Consider the following 25,821-nt stretch of genomic DNA (forward strand, 5'->3'; position numbering starts at 1 on the left):
ACATGGATTACAAATTGGTTGAGTGATAGGAACCAGAGTAGATCTCAGAGATCCACACAGTGGGGAAAAAACACTTAGAAGGAAGGTAGTTTCAGACCACAGCTGCTAACTAAGAGAACAAAGCCCCAAGATTCCACACTTATGAACAAACAAAAATAAACTTTACAACACAAAATTGAAGAGTAAAATAATTTATTGACATATATATATTGAAAATTTCCAGTCTAACATCTATAATTAACATATGGTAAATATGGGCAACAGACAAGTTGTAGTCCTACAGTCCTCAAAGCACATCAAATAGCAGGTATGGTAAAGGCAGATCCCTCAGATTTCTCAGCAATTCCCTCAGATGTCAGTGATACTCCAAATCTCATTAAAACTGTATCCTGTACAAAGGATTCTTCACTTTTGAACATCTAGCTTTAAAACTCTCTCAAGAGCTGCTCACACAGACTTTGTCAACAAATGCTCATGCCAGTTAACTTGCTCTCCTTTCCACATACCATAGATTCATGAGACTCCAGATTCACCTACCTCATGAGCTCAAGCCTAGCTTTCCTACAGACAGTTAGCTTTGGTAAGCTGATTCTGCTCTGGATTTCTCTTTTTCCTAGCTGGTAACAGTTCTGATCAGTTCTGAACAGTTCTAAGTCACTAGACTGTAAATATTAAGATTAGATTCCCTACAGTGTGGAAACAGGCCCTTCGGCCCAACCAGTCCGCACTGATCCTCCGAAGAGTAACCCACCCAGACCCATTCCCCTCTAACTAATGCACCTAACACTATGGGCAATTTAGCATGGCCAATTCACCTGACCTGCACATCTTTGAACTGTGGGAGGAAACCGGAGCACCTGGAGGAAACCCACACAGACACAGGGAGAATGGGCAAACTCCACACAGACAGACGCTCGAGGCTGGAATTGAACCTGGGATACACTTTCTTCCCTCAGATGCTGCCATACCTGCAGAGTTTTTCCAGAAATTTCGGTTTCTGCAGCATCTGCTGTTTTATTTTAGTGTTTCATAGAGCTTTTCAAAATCATGAGTGGTCTGAACAGAGTAGATCGGAAGAAATTGTTTCCATTGGCAGAAGTTCAAGAAGGTGAAAGTGAGGACTGCAGATGCTGGAGATCAGAGTCAAGATTAGAGTGGTGCTGGAAAAGCACAGCAGATCAGGTAGCATCTGAGGAGCAGTAAAATCGATGTTTCGGGCAGGAGCCCTTCATCTGGAATGAGGCTGGGAGCCTCTGGGGTGGAGTGGGGGGTTGGGGGGTGGGGGGGGCTCGGCAGAAGGAGCTGAGAGTGCAATCGGTGCGTGGAGGTGGGGATAAAAATGATAGGTCGGAGATGAGGGTGGAGCAGATCGGTGGGAAGGAAAATTGGCAAGTAGGACAGATCATAAGAATGGTGCTAAGTTGGAAGGTTGGAACTGGGGTAAGGTGGGGGGAAGGGAAATGAGGAAACTGGTGAAGTCCACTTGATGCCGTGGGGTTGAAGTGTTATGAGGCGGAAGATGAGGCGTTCTTTCTCCAGGCGTTGGATGGTGAGGGAGTGGTGATGGAGGAGGTCCAGGACCTGCATGTCCTCAGCAGAGTGGGAGGGGGAGTTGAAATGTTGGGTCACAGGGTGGTGGGGTTGATTGGTGCGGGTGTTCTGGAGATGTTCCCTAAAACGCTCTGTGAGAAAGCGTCCAGTCTCCCCAATGTAAAGGAGACCGCATCGGGAGCAACGGATACGATAAATGATATTTGTGGAAGTGCAGATGAAACTTTAATGGATGTGGAAGGCACCTTTGGGGCCGTGGATGAAGGTGAGGGAGGAGGTGTGGGCAGAGGTTTTGCAATTCCTACGGTGGCAGGGGAAAGTGCCAGGAGGGGAGGGTGGGTTGTTTAGGCACGTGGACCTGACCAGGTAGTCACAAAGGGAATGGTCTTTGCAGAAAGCTGATAGGGGTGGGGAGGGAAATATATCTCTAGTGGTGGGGTCCGTTTGTAGGTGGTGGAAAAGTCAGCGGATGATGCGGTTTATGCAAAGGTTGGTGGGGTGGAAGGTGAGGACCAGGACGGTTCTGTCCTTGTGGCGGTTCGAGGGGTGGGGTTTGAGGGCAGACGTATGACATGTGTATGAGATGCGTTGGAGGGCATCTTTAACCAAGGGGGAAGGGAAATTATGGTCTTGATAGAAGGAGGCTATCTGGTGTGTTCTGTGGTTGAACTGGTTCAAGAACCAGCGGGCACAGATTTAAGATGACTGGTGGAGCCGCTGGAGATGGGGGAGATGTTGTGGTTCTGTTCGCCGAGCTGGGAATTTGTGTTGCAGACGTTTCGTCCCCTGTCTAGGCGACATCCTCAGTGCATGGGAGCCTCATGTGAAGCACTTTGGTGTTGTTTCCTCTGGCATTGAAAGTGGTTTGAATCTGCCGCTTCCAATTGTAAGTTCTAGCTGTCCGCTACAGTGGCCGGTATATTGGGTCCAGGTCGATGTGTTTGTTGATAGAATCTGTGGATGAGTGCCATGCCTATAGGAATTCCCTGGCTGTTCTCTGTTTGGCTTGTCCTATAATAGTAGTATTGTCCCGGTTAATTCTTGTTGCTTGTCATCTGAGTGTGTGACTACTAAGGATAGCTGGTCGTGTCGTTTTGTGGCTAATTGGTGTTCATGGATACGGATCATTAGCTGTCTTCCTGTTTGTTCTATGTAGTGTTTTGTGCAGTCCTTGCATGGGATTTTGTAACTACGTTGGTTTTGCTCATGCTGGGTATCGGGTCCTTTGTTCTGGTGAGTTGTTGCCTGAGAGTGGCTGTTGGTTTGTGTGCTGTTATGAGTCTTAGTGGTCGTAGTAGTCTGGCTGTCAGTTCAGAAATGTTCTTGATGTATGGTAACGTGGCTAGTCCTTGGGTTATGGCATGTCCTCGTTCCGTTGTCTTTCCCTTAGGCATCTGTTGATTAAATTGCGGGGGGTATCCATTTTTGGCAAATACATTGTATAGGTGTTCTTCTTCCTCTTTTTGCAGTTCTGGTGTACCGCAGTGTGTTGTGGCCCTTTTGAACAGTGTCTTGATGCTACCTTTTTGTGTGTGTTGGGGTGGTTGTTTTCGTAGTTCAGGATTTGGTCTGTGTGTGTGGTTTTCCTGTATACCTTGTGGTGAATTCTCCGTTAGGTGTTCTTTGTACCATCACGTCTAGGAATGGGAGTTGGTTGTCCTTTTCTTCCTCTCTAGTGAGTCGGATTCCTGTGAGTGTGGTGTTGATGATCTGGTGTGTGTTTTCTATTTCTGTGTTTTTAATGATTACAAAGATGTCATCCACATATCTGACCCAGAGTTTGGGTTGAATTTGCGGTAAGACTGTTTGTTCTAATCTTTGCATTACAGCTTCTGCTATGAGTCCAGAGATGGGAGAGCCCACGGATGTGCCGTTGATTTGTTCATATATTTGGTTGTTGAATGTGAAGTGTGTTGTGAGGCACAGGTCCAGTAGTTTGAGTATGCACTCTTTGTTGATAGGTTCCCTGTCTTGTTGTCTGTTCTGTATGTCCAGCAGGTTGGCTATTGTTTCTCTGGCTAGGATTTTGTCGATAGAGGTGAACAGTGCCATTCTATCGAATGAGACCATAGTTTCTTCCTTGTCTATGTGTATATTTCTGATGATGTACTAGAATTCCTGTGTTGACTGTATAGAGTATCTAGATCCGCTGCTCAGGTGTGTCAGTTTCTGCTGTAGTTCTTTAGCCAATTTGTGTGATGGTGTCCCTGGTAGTGATACTATGGGTCTGAGTGGGATGTCTGGTTTATGCACTTTAGGTAGTCCATAGAATCTGGGGGTGTTGTTGCTTTCAGGTTTCATTCTCTGTAAGCCAGACCTGGTTATCTGTCCGTTTTTTTGCAGGTTCCTCAGTGTGTTGTTTATCCTATTGGTGAGCTGTGGGGTGGGGTCACACTCCCTCGTTTGGTAGGTGTTGGTATTTGCAAGTAGTTGTTGTGCTTTCTGGATGTACTCTGCTTTGTCCAGGATGACCATCATTTCGCCTTTGTCTGCTGGTAGTGTGATTATGTTCTTATCATTTCTTAGTGTTTTTAGTGCTTCCCTCTTCTTGGTGTTGAGGTTGTGTGTTTGTCTTTTCCTTGTTATCAGGGATACGATACTTTGTCTCACTGTTTCTTGTGTCTGTTCTGTCAGTCCATTGTTTCTGAGTGTGCATTCTACTGCTGTTAGGAAGTCTGCTGTCTTGGCGTCCCTGTGATTATAGTTGAGTCCCTTGGCCAGTATCGTTTCTTCCATATCTGTGAGCTGTCTGTGGGAGAGGTTTCTAACCCAGGAGTGTGTTGTGGTGTCCTCTCTGTTGTGTGTTAGTTTGGCCGTTTTTTCTTTTAGTGCTTTTTTTTGTGGTGTGTGGTCCTGTTCTGTCCTATGATGATAGCCTGTTCTATGGTCCGAGTCCATTCCTGATGGGGGAGATACTAAACGAGTATTTTGCATCAGTGTTTACTTTGGAAAAGGACATCGAACACATAGTTTGTAGGGAAATAGATGGTGACATCTTGAAAAATATCCATATTACAGAGGAGGAAGTGTTGGATGTCTTGAAGTGCATAAAAGTGGATAAATCCCCAAGACCTGATCAGGTGTACCCAAGATCTCTGTGGGAAGCTAGGGAAGTGATTGATGGGCCGCTTGCTGAGATATTTGTATCATCAATAGTCACAGGTGAGGTGTCAGAAGACTGGAGGTTGGCTTACGTGGTGCCACTGTTTAAGGAAGGTGGTAAGGACAAGCCAGGGAACTACAGACAAGTGAGCCTGACATCGGTGGTGGACAAGTCATTGGAGGGAACCCTGAGGGACAGGATGAACATGCATTTGGAAAGGACTAATTAGTGATAGTCAACATGGCGTTGTGCGTGGGAGATCCTGTCTCACAAAACTTGATTGAGATTTTTGAAGAAATAACAAAGAGGATTAATGAGGGAAGAGTGATAGACATGATCTATATGGACCTCAGTAAGGCATTTGACAAGGTTCCCCATGGGAGACTGGTTAGCAAGATTAGATCTCTCAGAATACAGGAAGAATTCACCATTTGGATACAGAACTGACTCAAGGGTAGAAGGCAGAGGGTGGTGGTGAAGGGTTGTTTTCAGACTGGAGGACTGTGACCAGTGGAGTGCCACAGGATTGGTGCTGGGTCCACTAGTTTTCCTCATTTATATAAATGATTTGGATGTGAGCAGAAGAGGTATAGTTATGCCGATGACACCAAAATTGGAGGCATAGTGGACAGCAAAGAAGGTTACCTCAGATTACAATGGGATCTTGATCAGATGGGCCAATGGACTGAGAAGTGGCAGATGGAGTTTTATTCAGATAAATGCGAGGTGTTGCATTTTGGGAAAGCAAATCTTAGCAGGACTTATTCACTTAATGGTAAAGTCCTAGGAAGTGTTGCTAAACAAAGAGACCTTGAGTGCAGGTTCATAGCTCCTTGAAAGTGGAATCGCAGGTAGATAAGATAATGAAGAAGGTATTTGGTCAGAGTATTGAGTACAGGAGTTGGGAGCTTGCAGCTGTACAGGACATTGGTTAGGCCACTTTTGGAATATTGCGTTCAATTCTGGTCTCCTTCCTATCGGAAGGATGTTGTGAAACATGAAAGGGTTCAGAATGATGTTGCCAGGGTTGGAGGATTTGAGCTATAGGGAGAGGCTGAATTGGCTAGGGCTGTTTTCCCTGGAGTGTTGGACGCTGAGGGGTGACCTCATAGAGATTTATAAAATCATGAGCATGGATAGGGTAAATAAATAAGGTCTTTTCCCTGCATTGGGGGAGTCTAGAACTAGAGGGCATAGGTTTAGGGTGAGAGGGAAAAGATATAAAAGAGACCTAAGGGGGAACTTTTCGTGCAGAAGATGGTGCGTATGTGGAATGGGCTGCCAGAGGAAGTGGTGGAGGCTGGTACAATTACAACATTTAAAAGGCATCTGGATGAGTATATGAATAGGAAGGGTTTGGAGGGATATGGCTGGGTGCTGGCAAGTGGGACTAGATTGGGTTAGGATATCTGGTAGACATGTGCAAGTTGGACCAAAGGATCTGTTTCCGTGCCGTACATCCTTAAGACGAGAAGCAAAACAAAATTGATACATAGAAAATTATTTCATGCAGCGAGTATTGAAGATCTGAAATGCATTACCTGAGTATTACGGAGGCTTTTAAAAGAGAACAGGAAAATTATCTGAGGAGAAAATATTTGTAGGGCTTTGGGGAAAGGTTAAGAGAGTGAGATTTCATGAGTTATTCCTGAAGGCCTGGCATTGCCAGCACAGCTAGAATGGAATCCTTCAACTTTGGTTGCGTTTATCATTTCAGAAAGTTTGGACCCACTAAACCGTGACCACGAGCAACTTTTGTGGCTCTTTCATTTTCTAAACCCAGTGGCACACAGATTAATGTCCTCTTTCCCCAACCGAGGCCAAGTAATTCATTCCAGACCTTCTCTGTCTTGTCTGAACGCGACATGGGTTGGTGTTTTCTTCCCCCCCCAAATTGAGACAAGCGGGCGTCGAAATCCTGTCGATCCTTTACTCTTTAAAAAACTTTACATCTGCAAGGAATATCATTACATTTTTACAGCAGGGTACTCTTTAACGTAAACTGCGAATGGAATGCGATGGGATATTTTTGGAATTTGCAAGCAATTAGGGAACTGAAATCCAAATTCGCCCAGTAAGAGAAGCAGAGATTTTGACATTTGGAATCAAACGTGGCAATCTCCTGAGCTGTCTGCGGACTGTCAGCGGCAGAGGGTGGAGACAGGGGCCGATGATCAGCGTTTCTTTAAATAAAAAAGCAGAGTGGGAGGATACGGGAAAGATTGCAACGGAATTGCAAAGAGAGAAAAAAAAGAGGCATTGCAAAACAAAGCGGGCGGAACAAACAAAGCAAAATAACGGAGCAAAAATAAATAACTTTAAAGGAATAACTGGGTGGGGGGAAGGCGATTGAGAAACTAGGGAGTCGCGGAAAAGTACAGACGACAGAGGCGAAGGAGAAAAGGGAGGAACCGAACCCAGCCGGGGAGAGAGGAACCTTGCACCCTCCCAGGGAGGGCATTGCAGCAGCATCGGCAGGAGCCCCGGGGCACGTGCCGTTGCCAGGGAGCCGGCGGTTGCCAGGGAGGAGGAGGAGGAGGAACACTTGCCCCGGTTGCCATGGACCAGTCGGGTGTGCTGCAGGAGACGCTGGCCCCAGGGCACTGCTGCCTAACAGTATCCTTCAGGACTAACCCGGGGCCGCCCGGGCCTTTGTCCAGCAGAGACCTCGACCTCGAGTTTAAGCTGGAGCGGGGATGGAGTACGTGGTCGTGGGGGAAGGGTATGGCCTCGAGAGTCTCCAGACCCTCCTTTAACTATGTTTCCCTGAGGGAGGAGGCACAGACTCCAGCAAAGTTACAGTGTGTTGGGAGGTGGCTCAAATGTTGGGTTGGAGAGCCTTTCTGACTGCTTTTATTTGTGGAATTAGGTCGCTTTTGTTTAATTGTTAAAAATCACACAACACCAGGTTATAGCCCAACAGGTTTAATTGGAAGCACTAGTTTTTGGAGCGCCGCTCCTTCATCAGGTGATTGTGGAGGATACAATTGTAAGACACAGAATTTATAGCAAAAGTTTAAAGTGTGGTGTAACTGAAATTATACATTGAAAAACAGCTTGCTTGTTTGTTAAGTCTCTCGTCTGTTAGAATGACCATGATAGTTTCACTTCTTTCATATGTAAATCACAAAACTTTTTTTAAAAAAAGTTACATTCTCAGGTTCGCTGTAACAATTGGTGTCAGCCAGATAAGATGTTGAAGATGTTAGGCCGTTGTGTTCCCTGTCTGTGCCATAATGTTTAGAGTGATTCTAATCTAAAAAAAATGAGTTAACAGAATCTTACATGGATTCATGCAGTTTTTGAGCAAAGTACAAATTCACCCCACAAATGTATATGTGCATGTGTGTGTCTGTCTGGGTTGGGGGGTTGTGAGTGTGAGTGTGAGTGTGAGTGTGAGTGTGTGTGTGTATATGGGTTTAAGTCTGTGAGAAAGTGCACGTGGGAGTGTGTGTGTGTAGGAGTGTGCGCTTCTGTGTATAGGTCTGTCTGTGTGTATATAGTGCAACGGTGGTCACCTGTAGTGTGACATGAACTCACATGTTTACTTGAGTTTTGTTAGAATTTGCTGGAAAAGCTCAACAGTCTGGCAGCATCTGTACAGAGAAATCGGAGTTAACGTTTCGGGTTGAGTGATCCTTCCTCAGAACGGTGTTAGATGGTTAGAACCGATGATTTACTATCTGCCATTGCAAGTCTTCATGAGAAGTTTGTGAGTAGTGGTGCAATGAAGTTGTCAGACCAAGCAAGACCTGGCCTAACCATTCCAAGAATGCAACATCTCAGCTAATAATTGTTACACTAATCCAAGTCATAAAGGTGAAATCTTGGTGTAAATAAATTTATATTTTCTGAATCATGAAAACACACACCAGATCATCAACGCCACACTCACAGGAATCAGATTCACTAGAGAGGAAGAAAAGGACAACCAACTCCCATTCCTAGACGTGATGGTACAGAGAACACCTAGCGGAGAATTCACCACAAAGGTATACAGGAAAGCCACACACACAGACCAAGTCCTGAATTATGAAAGCAACCACCCCAACACACACAAAAGAAGTTTAGATTAGATTACTTACAGTGTGGAAACAGGCCCTTCGGCCCAACAAGTCCACACCGACCCGCCGAAGCGCAACCCCACCCATACCCCTTATCTAACACTACGGGCAATTTAGCATGGCCAGTTCACCTGACCCGCACATCTTTGTGACTGTGGGAGGAAACTGGAGCACCTGGAGGAAACCCACGCAGACACGGGGAGAACGTGCAAAGTCCACACAGTCAGTCGCCTGAGGCTGGAATTGAACCCGCCACAAAGGGCCACAACACACTGCAGCACAACTGAACTGCAAAAAGAGGAAGAAGAGCACCTCTACAATGTATTCGCCAAAAACGGATACCCCCGCAATTTCATCAACAGATGCCTAAGGGAAAGACAACGGAATGAGGACATGCCACAACCCAAAGGATAGCCACGTTACCACACATCAAGAACATTTCTGAACTGACAGCCAGACTACTATGACCACTAGGACTCATAACAGCACACAAACCAACAGCCACTCTCAGACAACGCACCAGGACAAAGGATCTGATACCCAGCATGAGCAAAACCAACATAGTGTACAAGATCCCATGCAAGGACTGCACAAAACACTACATAGGACAAACAGGAAGACAACTAATGATCCGTATCCATGGACACCAATTAGCCACGAAACGACATGACCAGCTATCTTTAGTAGCCACACACTCTGATGACAAGCAACATGAGTTCAACTGGGACAACACTACTATTATAGGACAAGCCAAACAGAGAACAGCCAGGGAATTCCTAGAGGCTTGGCACTCATCCACAGATTCTATCAACAAACACATCGACCTGGACCCAACATGCTGGCCACTGCAGCGGACAGCTGGAACTGACAACCGGAAGCGGCAGAGACAAACCACTATAAATGCCGGAGGAAACAGCACAGAAGCGCTTCACAGGAGGCTCCCAAGCACTGAGGATGTCACCTAGACAGGGGATGAAACGTCTGCAACACAAATTCCCAGCTCGGTGAACAGAACCACAACAACAAGCACCTGAGCTACAAATCTCACAAACTTTGAATAAATTATAAAGCGTACCTTGCTTTTAGATGTTCCTTATGCAATTTTCCAACTTCTATTTCCTCGTTGATTTAGTCTCTCAAGAAACTCACTCCATTGTTTATTGTTCTAGCTAGGATTCAGGACACAAATAGATGCAATCTTTGCATAGACAATTTAGCTCATTGAGCCTGTTTCACCATTTAACAAGATCACAGCTGATATACCTCCACTCCATCTTCCCACACTATTGCAATATTCCATGATGTTCTTATTAGCCCCAAATCTGATTACCTTTATCTTGTTTAATTTACCATCCAATTACTGAGCATCCATATCTCTGGCCTAGAGAATTTGCAAGAACTCTTTTGGTGAAGAAATTTCTCCTCGGTCCGAGATGGTCAATTCTACATTCTGAGTCCGTAACCCTGTGTTCCAGATTCCTGACCCAGTCAAAGCATTTTTAAATATCCATCCTGTGAAATCTTTGAGTTTTATGTGCTGCAATTAGGTCAACTCTCTGAAGTCCATCTAATGTAAACCTAGTTCACTTAACATTTTTCAATGGAAAATCCATTCATCCTTAGAACTGGTCCAGTCAACCGTGATCATACTGCCTTTAGGGTAATAGGCTTCCTTAGGTAAGAAAACTTCACGTAGACTTTCAGGTGAAGCCTTGTAATGCCCTGCAGGCAAACAGACCCAGAGCTCTCTGAATAATAAATGAGTTGGCGTTTAAGATGAAAAAGAACAAGTGAAATCAAAACAAGTGTCAGGTCAAAAATACATTTGAATGCAAAAGGTTCAAAAGGGACATAATACAGCCAATAAGAATAACAATAAAGGATGATGGGGAAAAAACTAACAGCCAAAGTAAAGGGAAGTCTTAAAGACTGTAGGCACAAAAATAGAAAATGGATGGTAAAAGGAGGGTGAAGGATCATAAGTTGGATTTTCGTGTTGGCTAAGGTGTTAAAAGAATACTCTGCATCTACCTTTGCAAAAGAAGTCAAAACCTTGGTGATGGAGGGGTTTAAAACTGATAAACAGAAGGAGTTGGTTAGCCTGTTGATGCTTAAAATTGATAAAGCACCATTGAAATGAATCCAAGGATATCTAAGGAAGTGAGAGTGGAAATTGTAGAGCACTGGTAAGTATCTTTCAATTCTCTCTGGCTTCGGGGTGGTGCCAGATGACTAGTGAATTGCACATGTTGCACCCTTGTCCGAATTATCAATCAGTCAGTTTAACTTCAGTGGTGGGGTCATTTCCTGAAACAATTATTTGGGATAGAAAATAAGTGGAAAATGTATTTTCATTCAGAAGAGCCAGCATGGATATCTTAAGGGAATATTGTGTTTAACTAATTTGATGATGCTTTTTGAAGAGATAACAGAGAGAGTTGATGAGGGTTGTTGTTGATGTGATGTACATGGACTTCTAAAAGGCGTTAGATATAATGCCATGCAACAGATTTATGAGGAAAGTTATAGCTCATGGAGTAAGTGGATCAGTAGCCACATAGATAAGAAAAAGGCCAAGGGATAGGAAACAAAGAGTTAATGGATATTTTTTGGGCTGGTGGAAGATGTGTGCTGGAGTTCCCCAAGGGTTGGTTTTGGTTTGGACTTTGGTCTGCATGACAATCAATCTCTTAAAGTGGCAGGCTAGGTGGACAAAGTACTTAGAGTCATAGAGATGTACAGCATGGAATCACGGGTGCGGTCCAACCCGTCCATGGCTACCAGATATCCCAACCCAATCCAGTCCCACCTGCCAGCACCGGCCCATATCCCTCGAAACCCTTCCTATTCATATACCCATCCAAATGCCTTTTAAATGTTGCAATTGTACCAGCCTCCACCACATCCTCTGGCAGCTCATTCCATACATGTACCACCCACTGCATGAAAAAGTTGCCCCTTAGGTCTCTTTTATATCTTTCCCCTCTCACCCTAAACCTATGCCCTCTAGTTCTGGACTCTCCGACCCCAGGGAAAAGACTTTGCCTATTTACCTTATCCATACCCCTCATAATTTTGTAAACCTCTATAAGGTCACCCCTCAGCCTCCGACGCTCTAGGGAAAACAGCCCCAGCCTGTTCAGCCTCTCCCTGTAGCTCAGATCCTCCAACCCTGGCAACATCCTTGTAAATCTTTTCTGAACCCTTTCAAGTTTCACAACATCTTTCCGATAGGAAGGCGACCAGAATTGTGTGCAGTATTCCAACAGCCACAACTCCTGTTCTCAGTACTCTGACCAATAAAGGAAAGCATACCAAACGCCTTCTTCACTATCCTATCTACTTGTGACTCCACTTTCAAGGAGCTGTGAACCTGCACTCCAAGGTCTCTTTGTTCAGTAACACTCTCTAGGACCTGACCCTTAAATGTATAAGTCATGCTAAGATTTGCTTTCCCAAAATGCAGCACCTCACACTTATCTGAATTAAACTCCATCTGCCACTTCTCAGCCCATTGGCCCATCTGGTCCAGACCCTGTTGTAATCTGAGGTATCCCTCTTCGTTGTCCACTACACCTCCAATTTTGGTATCATCTGCAAACTTACTAACTGTGCCTCTTATGAATACCTGCCTTTATTAGCTGTGGCATAGAGTTTATGAGCAGGGAGGTAATGCTAGAACTGTGTAGAAGGTTGGTTAGGCCACATCTGGAGTATTGTGCATGGTTCTGGAATCCAAATTACAGGATGGTAGTGAAAATAGTGGAGAAGGTGCAGAGGAGATTTACAAGGATGTTGTCTGGGATGGAGAAATTAAGTTGTGAAGAGAGATTGGATAAGCTGTGATCTTTTTGCTTGGAGAGAGAGAGAATGTGTGTGTATGTGTCTGTGTATTTGAGATGTATAAAATTATGAGGCATAGAGAGGTTAAAAACAAATGTATGATCCCTCCACCAACAAAAACAATGTCTAGGGGACATAGATTTAAGGTTTTGCAGAAAAGGTTTAGAAAAGATATGAGAAAAAGCTTTTTCACTAGGAAGGTGGTGGGAATATAGAATTCACACTCTTCAAGGGTGATAAAGACTGAAATCCTCAATATTTAAGAAAGATGTACATTTCCTAAATGCCTGCCTTCTGTGAATTATGTGCTGGGACTCTCTGGTGCTCCCTGAATGGAAACATTTTCCAATTCCTCATTAATCAAAAAATATTCTGCTTTTTACCCTTCTCACCATGATTAACTTGCCACATCATATGCCATCTGCCATGTTGTTGTGCACACAGCCGACTTGACTGTACAGGCTCTTTAGACTACCTCATCATTTGTTTTACCACTTAGGTTTGTACGGTTAGCACACATGACTATGTTATCCTCAACTCCTCAAGTCATTAATATATACTTTTAAATTGTTGAGACCCAAGCTCCTATGTTCTGACAGAACACTCACTAGCTATTACCCAAACATATTAGTGTTGTCTGTAAATAGAGGCAGCCTTCTATTTGTGTGCAGTACAGCAGCATATGCAATGTGTGATATTTGTTTTTAGCATCACCTCAGGATGTGCTTTTTCTGTCCCTCCCTGGCATGTTTAAATGGCAGTCAAGTAAATGACAGCAGGTACTTGCTTTTGAATTCTTATTTAATTCTAACTTCAAGTGAGTTAGTCTGCCTGTATCAATAAACCCAAATTTGTCATACCAGATTTTATGGATATATCTTGCCTTATTCTGTTTCTTCCATCTAACATCAATATTGGGAAAGGTTGCACTGGAATGGGAGGATCAAGAATATGCAGATTATCAGCTGTTTAAAGTGCACTGTTGCCAGGACTTTGTTAATTTGGCAAGCATACCACTCACTGGACTTTCAGCAGTTCTGTTTGTTCCTTAGCGTTTTTTTGTATGCGGTACAAGGGATAATGCAACATGGAGAATCGATTGAAAGCCGTATTATCGGACTTGTGGAGTGCAGTGGCGAGTATGCGTAAGTTTCTGTTTTTAAACATTTAAAGTTTTGTTGTCAGTCTTGATGTTAAGTAACACCAATGTTAAGAATTAAAAATACTTTTAAATTTACACAGCGATGCTGGCTGGGCTAACATTTATTGCCAGATGATGGTGAGTTGTCTTGTACTATTGCAATCCATTTGGTGTAGGTAGACCCACAATGTCAGTCAGGAGGAAGTTTGAGAAATTTGACCCAATGTAACTGAAGGAATGGTGATATATTTCAAAGTCAGGATGTTGAGTGGTTTGGAGAAGAATTTGCAGACAGTGGTGTTCCGATGTATTGGCTACCCTTGTCCTTCTAAATAGTAGTAGTTGTGGCTTTAGAGGTGACTGTTTGTTTCAAAAATCTTATTGATTCCTCAGTGGAATATTTCAATGTTAATGATAAATGGCATATTATAGCTAAACTGCCTGGCATCAAGTCATAAGTGATTAATTCAACTAAAGCAGTCCATGCCCTTATGCAAAAATGCATGGACAACACCCCGTCTTGAGCTGGTAAGTGGCAAGTAACATGCCCTCTCATGAATGCCAGGTAATGACCATCTTCAATAAAATATTTAGCCACTTTGCCTTGGCATTTAATGACATGACCATTGATGAATCCCCCTGATCAACCTCCTGGGGATTACCATTGTCCAGAAACTGAACTGGCCCAGCCATGTCAATACTGTGGCTACAAGAGCAGTTCAGGTGTTAGGAGTTCTCCCAACTCCCCAAAGCCTGCCCACAAGACACAAGTTATGAATATAATGAATATTCATTTGCCCAGATGAGTGCAGCTCCAACTACAGTGAAGGCATTTGATTCAGGACGAAGCAGCCCGCATGAATAATAACTAATCCACTGCCTTCAGCATTCACTCCTTGAACCACCATCATATCTTGGTAACATTGTGTACCACCTACAAGACGCACTGAACAACTCGCCAGGGCTCTTTGACAACACCTTCCACACCACAATCCTTACCACCACAAGGGCTCAGATGGATGGGAATACCATCACCTGCAAGTTCATCTCCTGCATGATCCTGACCTGGAACTATATCACTGTTCCTTCACCATCACTGGATCAAAAACCTGGAATTGCCTTCCAACATTGTGGATGGACCTACCCCTCATGAACAGCAGTGCTCAACAGCAACTTTGAAAGTGCAATTAGGGATGGGTCATAAATACTAACTTAAAGTAGCAGCGACACATCCTGCTAAAGGATTTTTAAAATTTTAAGATTTGAGATTAACATATGGAGATGGAAACAGTCCTCTAACATTTCCCATAATCATGCTATACATGCTTTTTCAACATTGGGAAAAGGTTTCACTTTAATATCCTGCACACAGATTTCTCAAATCGCTTCTTTCTATGCTATAGCCAGTCAGCCCATCCAATCCTTTGTAGGCATCCTGAGAACAATTCTGCTGATACCACTGCCCCCCTTTTTTCATAATAATGTATTATCTTCAGTTAATTACCTACTTCTCTTCTGATAATCATGGTTGAATCTGCTTCCACCAAACACTCTGGCAGTGCATCTGGATCCAAATGACTTGCTGCAGAAAAAATGCTTTCCTCCTGTTTCTTTGGGTTCCTTTGCCAATCCCTTTAAATGGTGCCCTTCTGTCATTGGAAGCTGTTTTTCTCCATTTACTCTGTCCAGATTTTGAGCTCGCGTGTCAAGTCTTCCTCAAACTTCACTGAGGAAAACGCCAGCTTTGCCTGTGTGTTCCCGAATTGACATCTAACAGATTAAGTAGCTGTCAATTCTGGGATCTCATTTATTCTTTGAATTAACTGAGGTAGTACAATCATGGTCTGCAAACTGGGATGAATTATATTCTTCAAATCTTGTCAATGTTAGTAATGTAATTCTTTACCCTTAAAGACAGTGGTCTTGATGTTATGGTCAATGACAAAGCGAAACGGTACTTGCTGCTGACCTCAATCTCATGATTTCTGTAGTGAGAATATGAACTTTCTCAATATGTAATTAAAGTAATTGTTTCATGGGGAGTTCAGTATGAAACTGTAGTAATTCCATCACCTTGTTCAAGCAACACTCACAGGAGGTTAGGAAATGAAAATGCATTCATATTCGAGGCACCTGTTATAAAATTTAGACAGCAGTAGGCATAAATAAGTTGAAGAAAGAAGCTCATATGAAGAAAACTTGCTTTAATTATTTCAAATTATGACAATTTTAATGGAGATTTTTATCAGTATATAATGTAAAATATTATGTATTTTTGGAACCAGATTGGTTACTCAGAAGCAGTCATTGCTCAGATTTCAGTTAGAAACCTCATTATTGAAGCCACTGAAAAACATTTAAAATTTTATGGGGTTTTTCACAGTAATTTGAGAGCAGGAAAAAAATGGTTTTTGCTCGATTTTACACATCGAAGACTGGCTGAGGTTAGGGATCCACACTGCAACTTGGAACAGAGCACTGAATGAGAGATAGCAACTTCAGGATTTCCATGTTCATCTTTGGCTGTGCTGAATGCTGTGTTTGAGGTGAGATTCAGAGGGGTGGTGACGCAAAGTGTAACAGATAGCTATCAAAACTTTCATAATATCTGGGCCATGGTTAATATTGAATTTCTTGTTCCAATATTGTAAGTAATACAAATATCAACTCTCATATTATTTCATGCTGATGCTTAGAATAAAGTCAAATGTAATAATTCAGCCAAGCCCTGTTCTAAAGTGCTCCTTAATACAATACAGCAAAAGGTGTAAAAATGAAGGTTGCAAGGTCTATTCACTTAGGGATAGCTTTACCAAATGCAAGATCCTGACAAAAAGATTACCAACAAAAAGTAAGCTTTTACAAAATAAATACATTTTAAATAGTTGTTTTCTTTTTAAACATACCTGGACTTCTAACAGAAGAGGTGATTTGAAGATACTGTCCCAAACATTTGATCGTTTCCTTAATACTAAAAGTCTCCATCTGCAATGGGATTGCAATATGTTTTGATTATACGTTTTACTTGAAAGCTGTTTCCATCACCTGCAAACTGACATTTTATTGCAGGGAGGTGTGACTGCTTTTCGATTATTTGAGCGAAGATTGATCTCAGGTAGCATTATTCTAGTTAGGCTGGTGTTTATACTATAGATGAGTATTCCAGAAGTTTAAACAACTTATCGTCGGAGCAGATTATTTAAATTACGCAGGTCTACATTTCATTGTGGCAGTTTAAGGTTTTGATTTCAATTTATAATAAAAAATCTGAAACTTTTTTAAAAAGCTGAACTGAATAAAAGTGACCAAAAAGCTGCCAATTGTCATTAAAACTCAAGTAATGTCCTTTGTGCAAGAAATCCTACCTGGCCTCACCCCAGCCAGCTTAAGCATGATCCAGTTGCACATCAATGTTGTTGACTCTTAGCTTCCTTCAAAAAAGGCTTAGCAAGCCCCTCTGTTGTCTCAAACTACTGATCAATTTTGATTAATTGGGCCAGTAGGCTGAGTAGTGGCAGACGGAGTTTAATTTCAATAAATGCTAAGTATTGCATTTTGGTGAAATGAAGAAGAGCAGGACTTATATAGTTGATGGTAGGGCCCTGGATAGTGTTGTCAAATAGAGAGACATAGGGGTTCAGGTATGTAGTTCTTTGAAATTAGCATGGCAGGTAGACAGGGTGGTTAAGAAAGTGTTTAGCATGCTTGCCTACATTGCTCAATGCATTGTATATAGGAGTTAGGACATCATGTCGAGGTTGTACAGGACGTTGGTGAGGCCAGTTTTGGAGTACTGTGGACAGTTCTGGTTGCCCTGCTATAAGAAGTATGTTATTAAATTGGAGAGAGTTCAGAAAAGATTTACCTGGATGTTGATGGAACTGGAGGGTGAGTTATATGGTGAAGTTTTTTCACCGGAGCATAGGAGGCTGAGGGGTGACCTTATATATGTTTATAAAATCATGAGGGACTCAGATAAGGTGAAGAGCAAAGAGATCAAAATAAAGGTATAAATTTTAAGAGAAATATTTGAAATGGACCTGAGGGACAACGTTTTTACACAGAGGGTGGTTTGTATTTGAAATGAACTGTTGGATAAAATGGTAGATGGATGTGCAGTATGACTAGTTTAGTTTGGGAAAATTGGTTGACATGGATGAGTTGTATGGGAAGGTCTGTTTCCCTGCTGTATGACTCTTTGAATAAATCAAAACGTATTATATTGGAAAAGCACAGCAGGTCAGGCAGCATTTGAGCAGCAAGAGAACTAACATTTCAGGCATAAGCCCTTAAGTAGGAATGTGACATGCTGCTCATATGCTGCCTGACCGGCTGTGCTTTTCCAGTGCCACACTTTTCAACTCTGATCTCCAGCATCTGCAGTCCTCACTTTCTCCTCTATGACCCTAAGTCAAGTAGCTTAGGATGGATCCTAAATGGCAAACTTATAAGTGATGCCCACATCCTGGTAATGAATTTTAAAACCGTTTTGTCCCTTTACTGTTTCGGTCTTTATTGAAACAAACTGTGTCATGTTATTCCCTTTAGGATTTTCATGTACACTCATAGAAGAATGGCAATTATCCCAGAAGACGTTTCATTGCAAGAAATAGTGCCTGTGTCAGAAGATTTAATCATTGAAGAAGGTATTGACTTGCAGCTTTTGTGATTCTCAATACAATACTGGATAATGTGTGTAAGTGACCCAACATTTTGACACTCTTGAGGATGAGTATTTCACTCCTCCTAGAAGCTTTGCTCAAGTGGGCAAGTCAGTGCTTGGAATTCATTTCTTAGGAAATTATACTTGGTCACACTGTCTGCAGTTCAACTGTTTGACACTTGGTTTCAATGCACCCAATGTTGAAATAGTTTGAAACATGAATAAGGCTTATATAAAATAATTAACTTCAGCACTGGCAAATGTTCTGTTTAAATTAACAGCCTCTTGTGCACTTTATTCTTCACGAGAATATGATAATCTCGATTTTAGTAATATGCATACTTTCCAAATGAAATCTGGGAGAAAAAAAGTCCCTGCTTATGGAGGTTGAAAAAGTATCAGATCCCGACCCTCAAGTAAAGCTCCAGGATCAGATAGGAGCCCCGGAGACATATACAAATTCCGGCACCCGGATCCATCAGACATTTGAATCACAAAAAGTGGGATTATCAAGCCATCCCTTCTGAGTTCACAATTGTTTACTTGAAAAGAGACAAACGACAAAAATCTCTGTGTGGCAACCAGGAAGGAATCTTGCTACTTATGAGATTTGAGCAAAGTTTCTAAAGCCAAAGGACACATATGTAATGGCAGAAAATCAAAATGATTTCAAGTAAAGGGGAAAACACTTGCAACATTTTGGGAAATAGAACAGAAATTTTGAGAGCAGCAGGCAGTGGTACCTTTTTTGGCCTGATGAAGGCCTTTGACCTGGTAATTAGAGAGTCCTTGTGGAAAGTCTTGGTCAAATTCGGAAGGTCTGGTTGAGCTATAAATTGGATGCAGCAAACATGATGAAATGATGGCCAGTGTCACTGACTGTGGTGAGTGGACTGACCCTTTTCTCAGAACAAATTGTATGGTGCAGAGGTATGTCGTGACACTTATGCTTTTCAGTCTATTCCTTGCTGCCATGTTTTCTGTGTTGTTCGCGATGGGCTAACCATCAGCTTAAGGAAGGCAAAGGTACTACACCAATTGTCACCAAATTCTGACCAAACCCAACATACAACAATTATCAATGACATAACCCTGAAGGCTGTAGATAACTTCATCTAGAAGCTCCAGAAATACCTGAATGAATAAAATGCTAATTAGATTTGACAGCAATCTCAACATTACCAATTTTACACAAGAGAATGTATATGAAATAAGGTATAAAACTTTGAACAAACCTTGCTGAGCACAAAACTGTGATGATAATTATCATGCTATATGTCTGAGAAACATGGACAATTTATTCCAGACATATTAGACAGATGGATAATTTCCCCATGAGAGGCATTTGGAATTTCATGGGCATCAAAAGAGAGGACAAGGTGTTCAACACTTAAGTATTTTAAAGAGCAGAAATGTCTGGAATTGAAGCAGTCCTCATCCGACCCCAATTCAAATGATTGGACATGTCGTACATACGAACGATGATAAAATCTCAAAAGTGATCTCCTGTTCACAACTTAAACTCAGACACTGCAGCTGAGGTGTACTGAGGTTCTGGTTCAAGGATACCTTAGAGAGAAAACTTAGAAAATTTGCTTTGTCTATCAGACTGGGAGAGAAGTGCTCAGAAAATATTACCTGGGGACTGAAAGAAAATAGTGGTATGTTTTCTTTGATCAGCAACAGATACAGAGAGCCAAGGACAAATGGCAAGTGATATAGAACTCACAGTCCCAACAAAATCAGGCAATTCTTATTGAAAGACACACAGGTCTGCAATCAGAATCCAAAGTCATCTTGCAACAATAGACGTCTCCACACCTTGAAGAAGCAGTACTTTGAGTAAAAAAGGGATGTATGTGATGACGAGTGATATTTCCAATGAGGATTTTGTATTTAAAGTAGTGATGATGTTTTTATTGTTTTTGTATGGCATCTTTGCTTTCTATCTCAGTTACTTTTACTGTTCTGTTATTAGTTATGTGATTAAAGCATAGGTTTAAGGCAAAAACATTGTTAACTTAAGCCCCTGATGAGGTTGTTCTGTCAGCAATGCCGTTAAAGAGAAATAAAAGATAGGTTGGTGTCATCACTGTATAATTAGTGATACTGCATCCAGTTAAATCAGAATGACACAGTGATCATGCTTGTGCAATATGCCATAATCACTCTCATTAGCATGTTCTCTGGGATTATGGCTGATTTGTTACTTAGGCCCAAGTAGCAAAGTTTACCTCATACCTGTTCATATCTTAGCTTCATGAAATTCTCAGTTTTAAAATTAATATTTGACCTAGCATCAACTACCATTTCCAGGAGAGCAACTTGTATCATTCTTTATAAGTAGAAATGTTTTCTTGTCTTGCTGTTGAAATATTTGCTCTAATTTTGAGACTGGGTGTTTCGTTCTAGACCAGCAGGAATAGCTTTTGTGTATTCTCCATTAATATATTGAAAACCTGGAGAAAATCACCAACCTATTCAATTCCAAGGTATACGAAATTACTTTGTGCAATCAGTTTTCATTTTTTGATATTCGGAGTCCAGTTATCATTCTGAAAAATCTATATTACACCAATTTCAAGGGCAATATAACCTTGAGCCTCCTAGTACTGCTAACAGTGCTTTCAGTGTGGTACTTGGGAAGTATAACTTTTACTCCTTTGATTTAAAAGCTAAAATGCCATTAGATATTTTAATTATCTTCTGAACCTATTCAGACATTTGAATGATCAGTAATTCTAGATTCTCATGTCTTTTTGGATTCCTCTGTTGTCAATCTTTTACTATTTAGAAAGTATTCTGTCATAATCTTTTTATGGTCTAAAGTGGATGATCATACATTTGCCGGCATTGGTCAAGCTTTGCCTGAAGGCTGTTCCTTGGCTCAATGTCTACTCATCTTGAGCATTTTGCTCAGTGGTTTTTGTTAGTGATGGTTTATCATTCTTTTCTGCCCTCGGGTGGCAGGTACCAAGTCTGTCGCAGCTAGAAGAACATTCAAACCCACATTATTGGTATTATTTTCAAGTACAGGCTAGCCATCTGACCAACTGAGCTAACCAGCTCCTAACCAATCATGATTGTTATTTTTCCAGTCACACACTTATAGTGCTGTCTGTCATTGTCATCAGAATACTTAGGGGTGTAACCTTCTTTTCCACTATCTAAGACATTAGTAAATGGATGGATAGTTCAGGCCCTTATACTGATTTTTGCAGAACACCAATAGTTACATCATGGCAATCAAAATACTTGCCCATAATGCCCTTAGTAAATATGTAGAAAGATTTAAGGCACAGAAAGAGGTCATTCACCTATTGTGTCTGTCATAGAGTCATAGAGATGTACAGCATGGAAGCAGACCCTTCGGTCCAACTCGTCCATGCCGACCAGACATCCCAACCCAATCTAGTCCCACCTGCCAACACCTGGCCCATATTCCTCCAAACCCTTCCTATTCATATACCCATCCAAATGCCTCTTAAATGTTGCAATTGTACCAGCCTCCACCACATCCTCTAGCAGCTCAATCCATCCACGTACCACCCTCTGTGTGTGAAAAAGTTGCCCCTCTTTGTCTCTTTTATATCTTTCCCCCCTCCCCCTAAGCCTATGCCCTCTAGTTCTGGACTCCCCGACCCCAGGGAAAAGACTTTGCCTATTTACCCTATCCATGCCCCTCATAATTTTGTGAACCTCTATAAGGTCACCCCTCGGCCTCCGACGCTCCAGGGAAAACAGCCCCAGCTTGTTCAGCCTCCCCCTATAGCTCAAATCCTCCAAACCTGGCAACATCCTTGTAAATCTTTTCTGAACCCTTTCAAGTTTCACAACATCTTTCCGATAGGAAGGCAACCAGAATTGCATGCAGTATTCCAACAGTGGCCTAACCAATGTCCTGTACAGCTGCAACATGATCTCCCAACTCCTGTACTCAATACTCTGACCAATAAAAGAAAGCATACCAAATGCCGCCTTCACTATCCTATTTAACTGTGACTCCACTTTCAAGGAGCTGTGAACCTGCACTCCAAGATCTTTTTGTTCAGCAACACTCCCTAGGACCTTACCATTAAGTGTATAAGTCCTGCTAAGATTTGCTTTCCCAAAATGCTGCACCTCGCATTTATCTGAATTAAACTCCATCTGCCACTTCTCAGCCCAATGGCCCATCTGGTCAAGGTCCTGTTATAATCTGAGGTATCCCTCTTCGCTGTCCACTACCCCTTCAATTTTGGTGTCATCTGCAAACTTACTAACTGTATCTCCTTTGCTATAATAGAAGAAAGCTACCAGTCTTAACACACATTCAGTCCCTTGGATTGTAACCCTAGCTATGCCACCTCTACGCCTCTTTCCTTCTTTCAGTCAGTAAGTTCCAGATCATTGACTCATCTGCATAAAAATATTACTCCTCAACACCCTTATGATCTTTCTGTCAATTATAACTTTAGATTTTTGCCCTCTGGTTATTGATCTCTCTGATAACAGAAATACGTGTTTCCTAAACACTCCATCGAGGGCCACCTTAATTTTTTTTCTGCTGGAGCCTCCATTGTTCCAATCTAAATCCAGCCTGTCCAATTTGGCCGCAGTGAACAAATCTATATTCCTGGCAATATCCTTCTGGAAGTTTTCAGTGCCCTCTTTGGTGTGATCATATTCTTCTTTAATGTGTTAATGAAATCTGCATGCAGTGATCTGTCTGTGGTCTACCTTGTCTTGGCAAAAACACCCTGCCCATATACTCTATACTCTAGATCATGGTCAATAAGGGAAGGAATTTCACATATCTTTTGTCCTCCTTAACAATCTATCTTTCTGTTTTCAGGATCTGGAGACCTAGGGTCAGACTTTTAAAAATGTCAGAGGAGTCACAAATGTGGAATTGCTGCCTTATTTCTGTTTTTGTTAGCCTAGAGAATAGAACAGACCCTGCCCCACTTTGGATGGAAATCTGAATTCACCAGGGCCATTTTAATTTTGTGATAAGTTCAAACAAACCCCTTTAGGACTGTTAAAGAGCTTTAACCTGCAATATGGAAATTACAAATTGATAGCTTAGATATAAATGCTCTTGAAAGGTATGAAAGGTCAGTATAACTATATAATCCATTGATCGATAAATATGAAAACTCTCCGTCAGTGAGAGTTTTAATAAAAATGATGCTTTACTGGACTGCTTTGATTGCTGGGCCATCAGGTGTAGATGAAAAAAATTGTTCCTGCAGTTTCAGTTGACTTCTTTGTTGACATTTCCCCAATGGCTATTATTCTGTCAGTATGAATGCTTGGCTGAGTTTCAGGCAATATGGTTATTTTATTGGAGTGTTCTGTATTCACATGCATTGGATTGACAGTTTTTTCAAGAGGCTGCTAAAGGACTAGCTGTGTTTGTGTCATCTGAATAGAAGTTTGTTTCTAATAATCGATTAACTATTGGAAATCCAAGAACTTTGAATAGATGCCTTTAATGGGTGTAATTTGTGTAGGATTGAAGTCTCCATTACATTGTTGGAAGTTTCTTTTTCTCATCACATGGTTCTTGAGGTTTGCTCATGGTGGACAGTGAATGAGTATCTATGGAGGTGATATGGACTAAAAGAGGCTAATGAGAGGTTGGAAAGCGGCATGTGAGTGGGTCGTGAGGCATGAGTTGGCATGGGGAGGTGAATAAGAAGTGAGGGTAGAGGGCCTAACAGATTCTAAAACAATTGGAGTGTATTTCTGAAGGATCAAGGTGTTCCTTCGAACTAGATTGCCTTGGCAATCACCTGTCTCTGTGGCCACATTGAACTGCTTCTAGGTTTGGCAGGCTCAACTCAATCACACATACCAGTCCTCACAGTTAGCATTAGATAAAATGGAATTCTTTAACCAAAAAGGTCTGCTAAGTTAGGAAATTACCTCAATAGTGAATATCTGGCACGTGCTCTCCTGGGCTCCTTTATTTCTTCATATGTTTGGAATGCTATTTATTATTGTGTATTCTCTTGCATTGTTTGTTTTCCTCAACTGCATTTCTATGCATGTTTCCAGATTGAATTCCATTTTGCACTTTTCTACTCAACCTAGCCAGATAGTTCTATGTTTACAATAAGGAAAAGCAGTCCTTTAGAACATCATTCACTTTTTCATTCCCAACCTTGTGTTACAACCTAACAACTATCTTTATTCTTGTGATCACATTCTGCTTTACCTAATATGTTGTTACATTTGGCATAAATTTCCAATTCATTTCTTTCAATTTTATTCTAATTATTTCTTAAGCATTTTTAAACCTTGGTCAGACATGTCTTTCCTTTTGAAGACCTGTGCTTTTAAAGTTGAGACCAGTAAATTTTGAAAGAAAGGAATCTCCACAAAGCTAACAGAAAAAAACTGATGGACAGGATTTTACTTTTTAAAACGTTTACTGTAGCAAACCACTTGAAAACAATGTAATGCAAACATAAACAGGAAAATGTTAGCTCAAATAAAAAAGACACATTTCATGTTAAGTAATAGATACGCAAAGTCCTTCCACACGTGTGGCACCAAGGCAATCTCTCAGTTTTTCCAACTCAGCTTCTGTTTTGCAGGATCTCTCAATTCCCATTATATCATTTCAGCTCTTGAGTTTCCTTAACTAGCAACTGTATTCCATTTGATGGCCCTGGATCAGTTCCCAGGAGGGAACTGGACCAGGAGGCCCAGGTTCAAGTCCTGTCTGCTCCAGAGGTGTGTGATGACATCTTTGATTAGGAAATAAAAAAAAGTTATCACTAACAAGGCACATATCCACAGCCCTCCCTTACTTGGTTCATGAAGGTACAGAATCCCCAGAGACTCCTTTCAGAAAACCCTTTAAATGGACTAGTGGGCTCTGGCAACATTGAAGCAGATATTGTCCAATCCACAATCCCTTGCCCTTTCTATCTTAAGCGTCTTGTATTTTTCAACTGTATGACACCCATCGTGTCTCTGTGGTATTGCCAAATGCATGCTTCACCACAAGGAAGATTTTCATGAATTCTATGTTCTTAACTGCCAAACAGGATCATGGTGTGAAACCCAATCTCACTGCAATTAAGTTTTCGTTACTCTTTGCTTCTTTAGTTGTTCATTTGTGTTGAAACTTCAGGTTACATAGACATTCCTTGGAGCCTAATGATGTGACCAACGGAGAACTAGTTAACCCACTTTCAAAATGTTCCATAAATCATATCGGTCTTAAAGTGGACAATGCACGAAAACCAAATACAGGCTCTTCCCAAAGGACATGGGACATTACAGTGCTAGCTGCTTCTGATTAGTAATTTATGAGATGGTGCAAATGAGGAGCGATTGAATATGAAGTCGTCACTCATAAATCCATTGAGGAATTCAGAAAAGAGGTCATTATTTTTGCCACATGAGTAGTTGCAACAGTACAGATGCATTTAACAAGAAGTTCGGTAAGCACATGAGGGTG

General features: G+C 41.7%; 1 protein-coding gene across 2 annotated transcripts in view; it reads left to right on the forward strand.

Annotated features, from left to right (window-relative positions):
• The window catches only part of inpp5b (inositol polyphosphate-5-phosphatase B), a 179,039-nt gene that overhangs the window by 8,343 nt on the left and 144,875 nt on the right, over positions 1–25,821 (forward strand). The window contains exons 1-3 of one of the 2 annotated variants that reach the window (XM_060847210.1): positions 6,842–7,270; positions 13,627–13,706; positions 18,251–18,348. In XM_060847210.1, coding sequence (XP_060703193.1) covers positions 7,214–7,270; positions 13,627–13,706; positions 18,251–18,348 — 235 coding nt within the window. In that variant the 5' untranslated portion in view covers positions 6,842–7,213. Of the gene's footprint in view, positions 1–6,841; positions 7,271–13,613; positions 13,707–18,250; positions 18,349–25,821 lie in introns of those variants that run through there. The other variant, XM_060847209.1, reaches the window with a different exon arrangement.

The sequence above is a fragment of the Hemiscyllium ocellatum genome, chromosome 30, assembly GCF_020745735.1.
Source record: "Hemiscyllium ocellatum isolate sHemOce1 chromosome 30, sHemOce1.pat.X.cur, whole genome shotgun sequence".
In the NCBI taxonomy this organism is placed as follows: Eukaryota; Metazoa; Chordata; class Chondrichthyes; order Orectolobiformes; family Hemiscylliidae; genus Hemiscyllium; species Hemiscyllium ocellatum.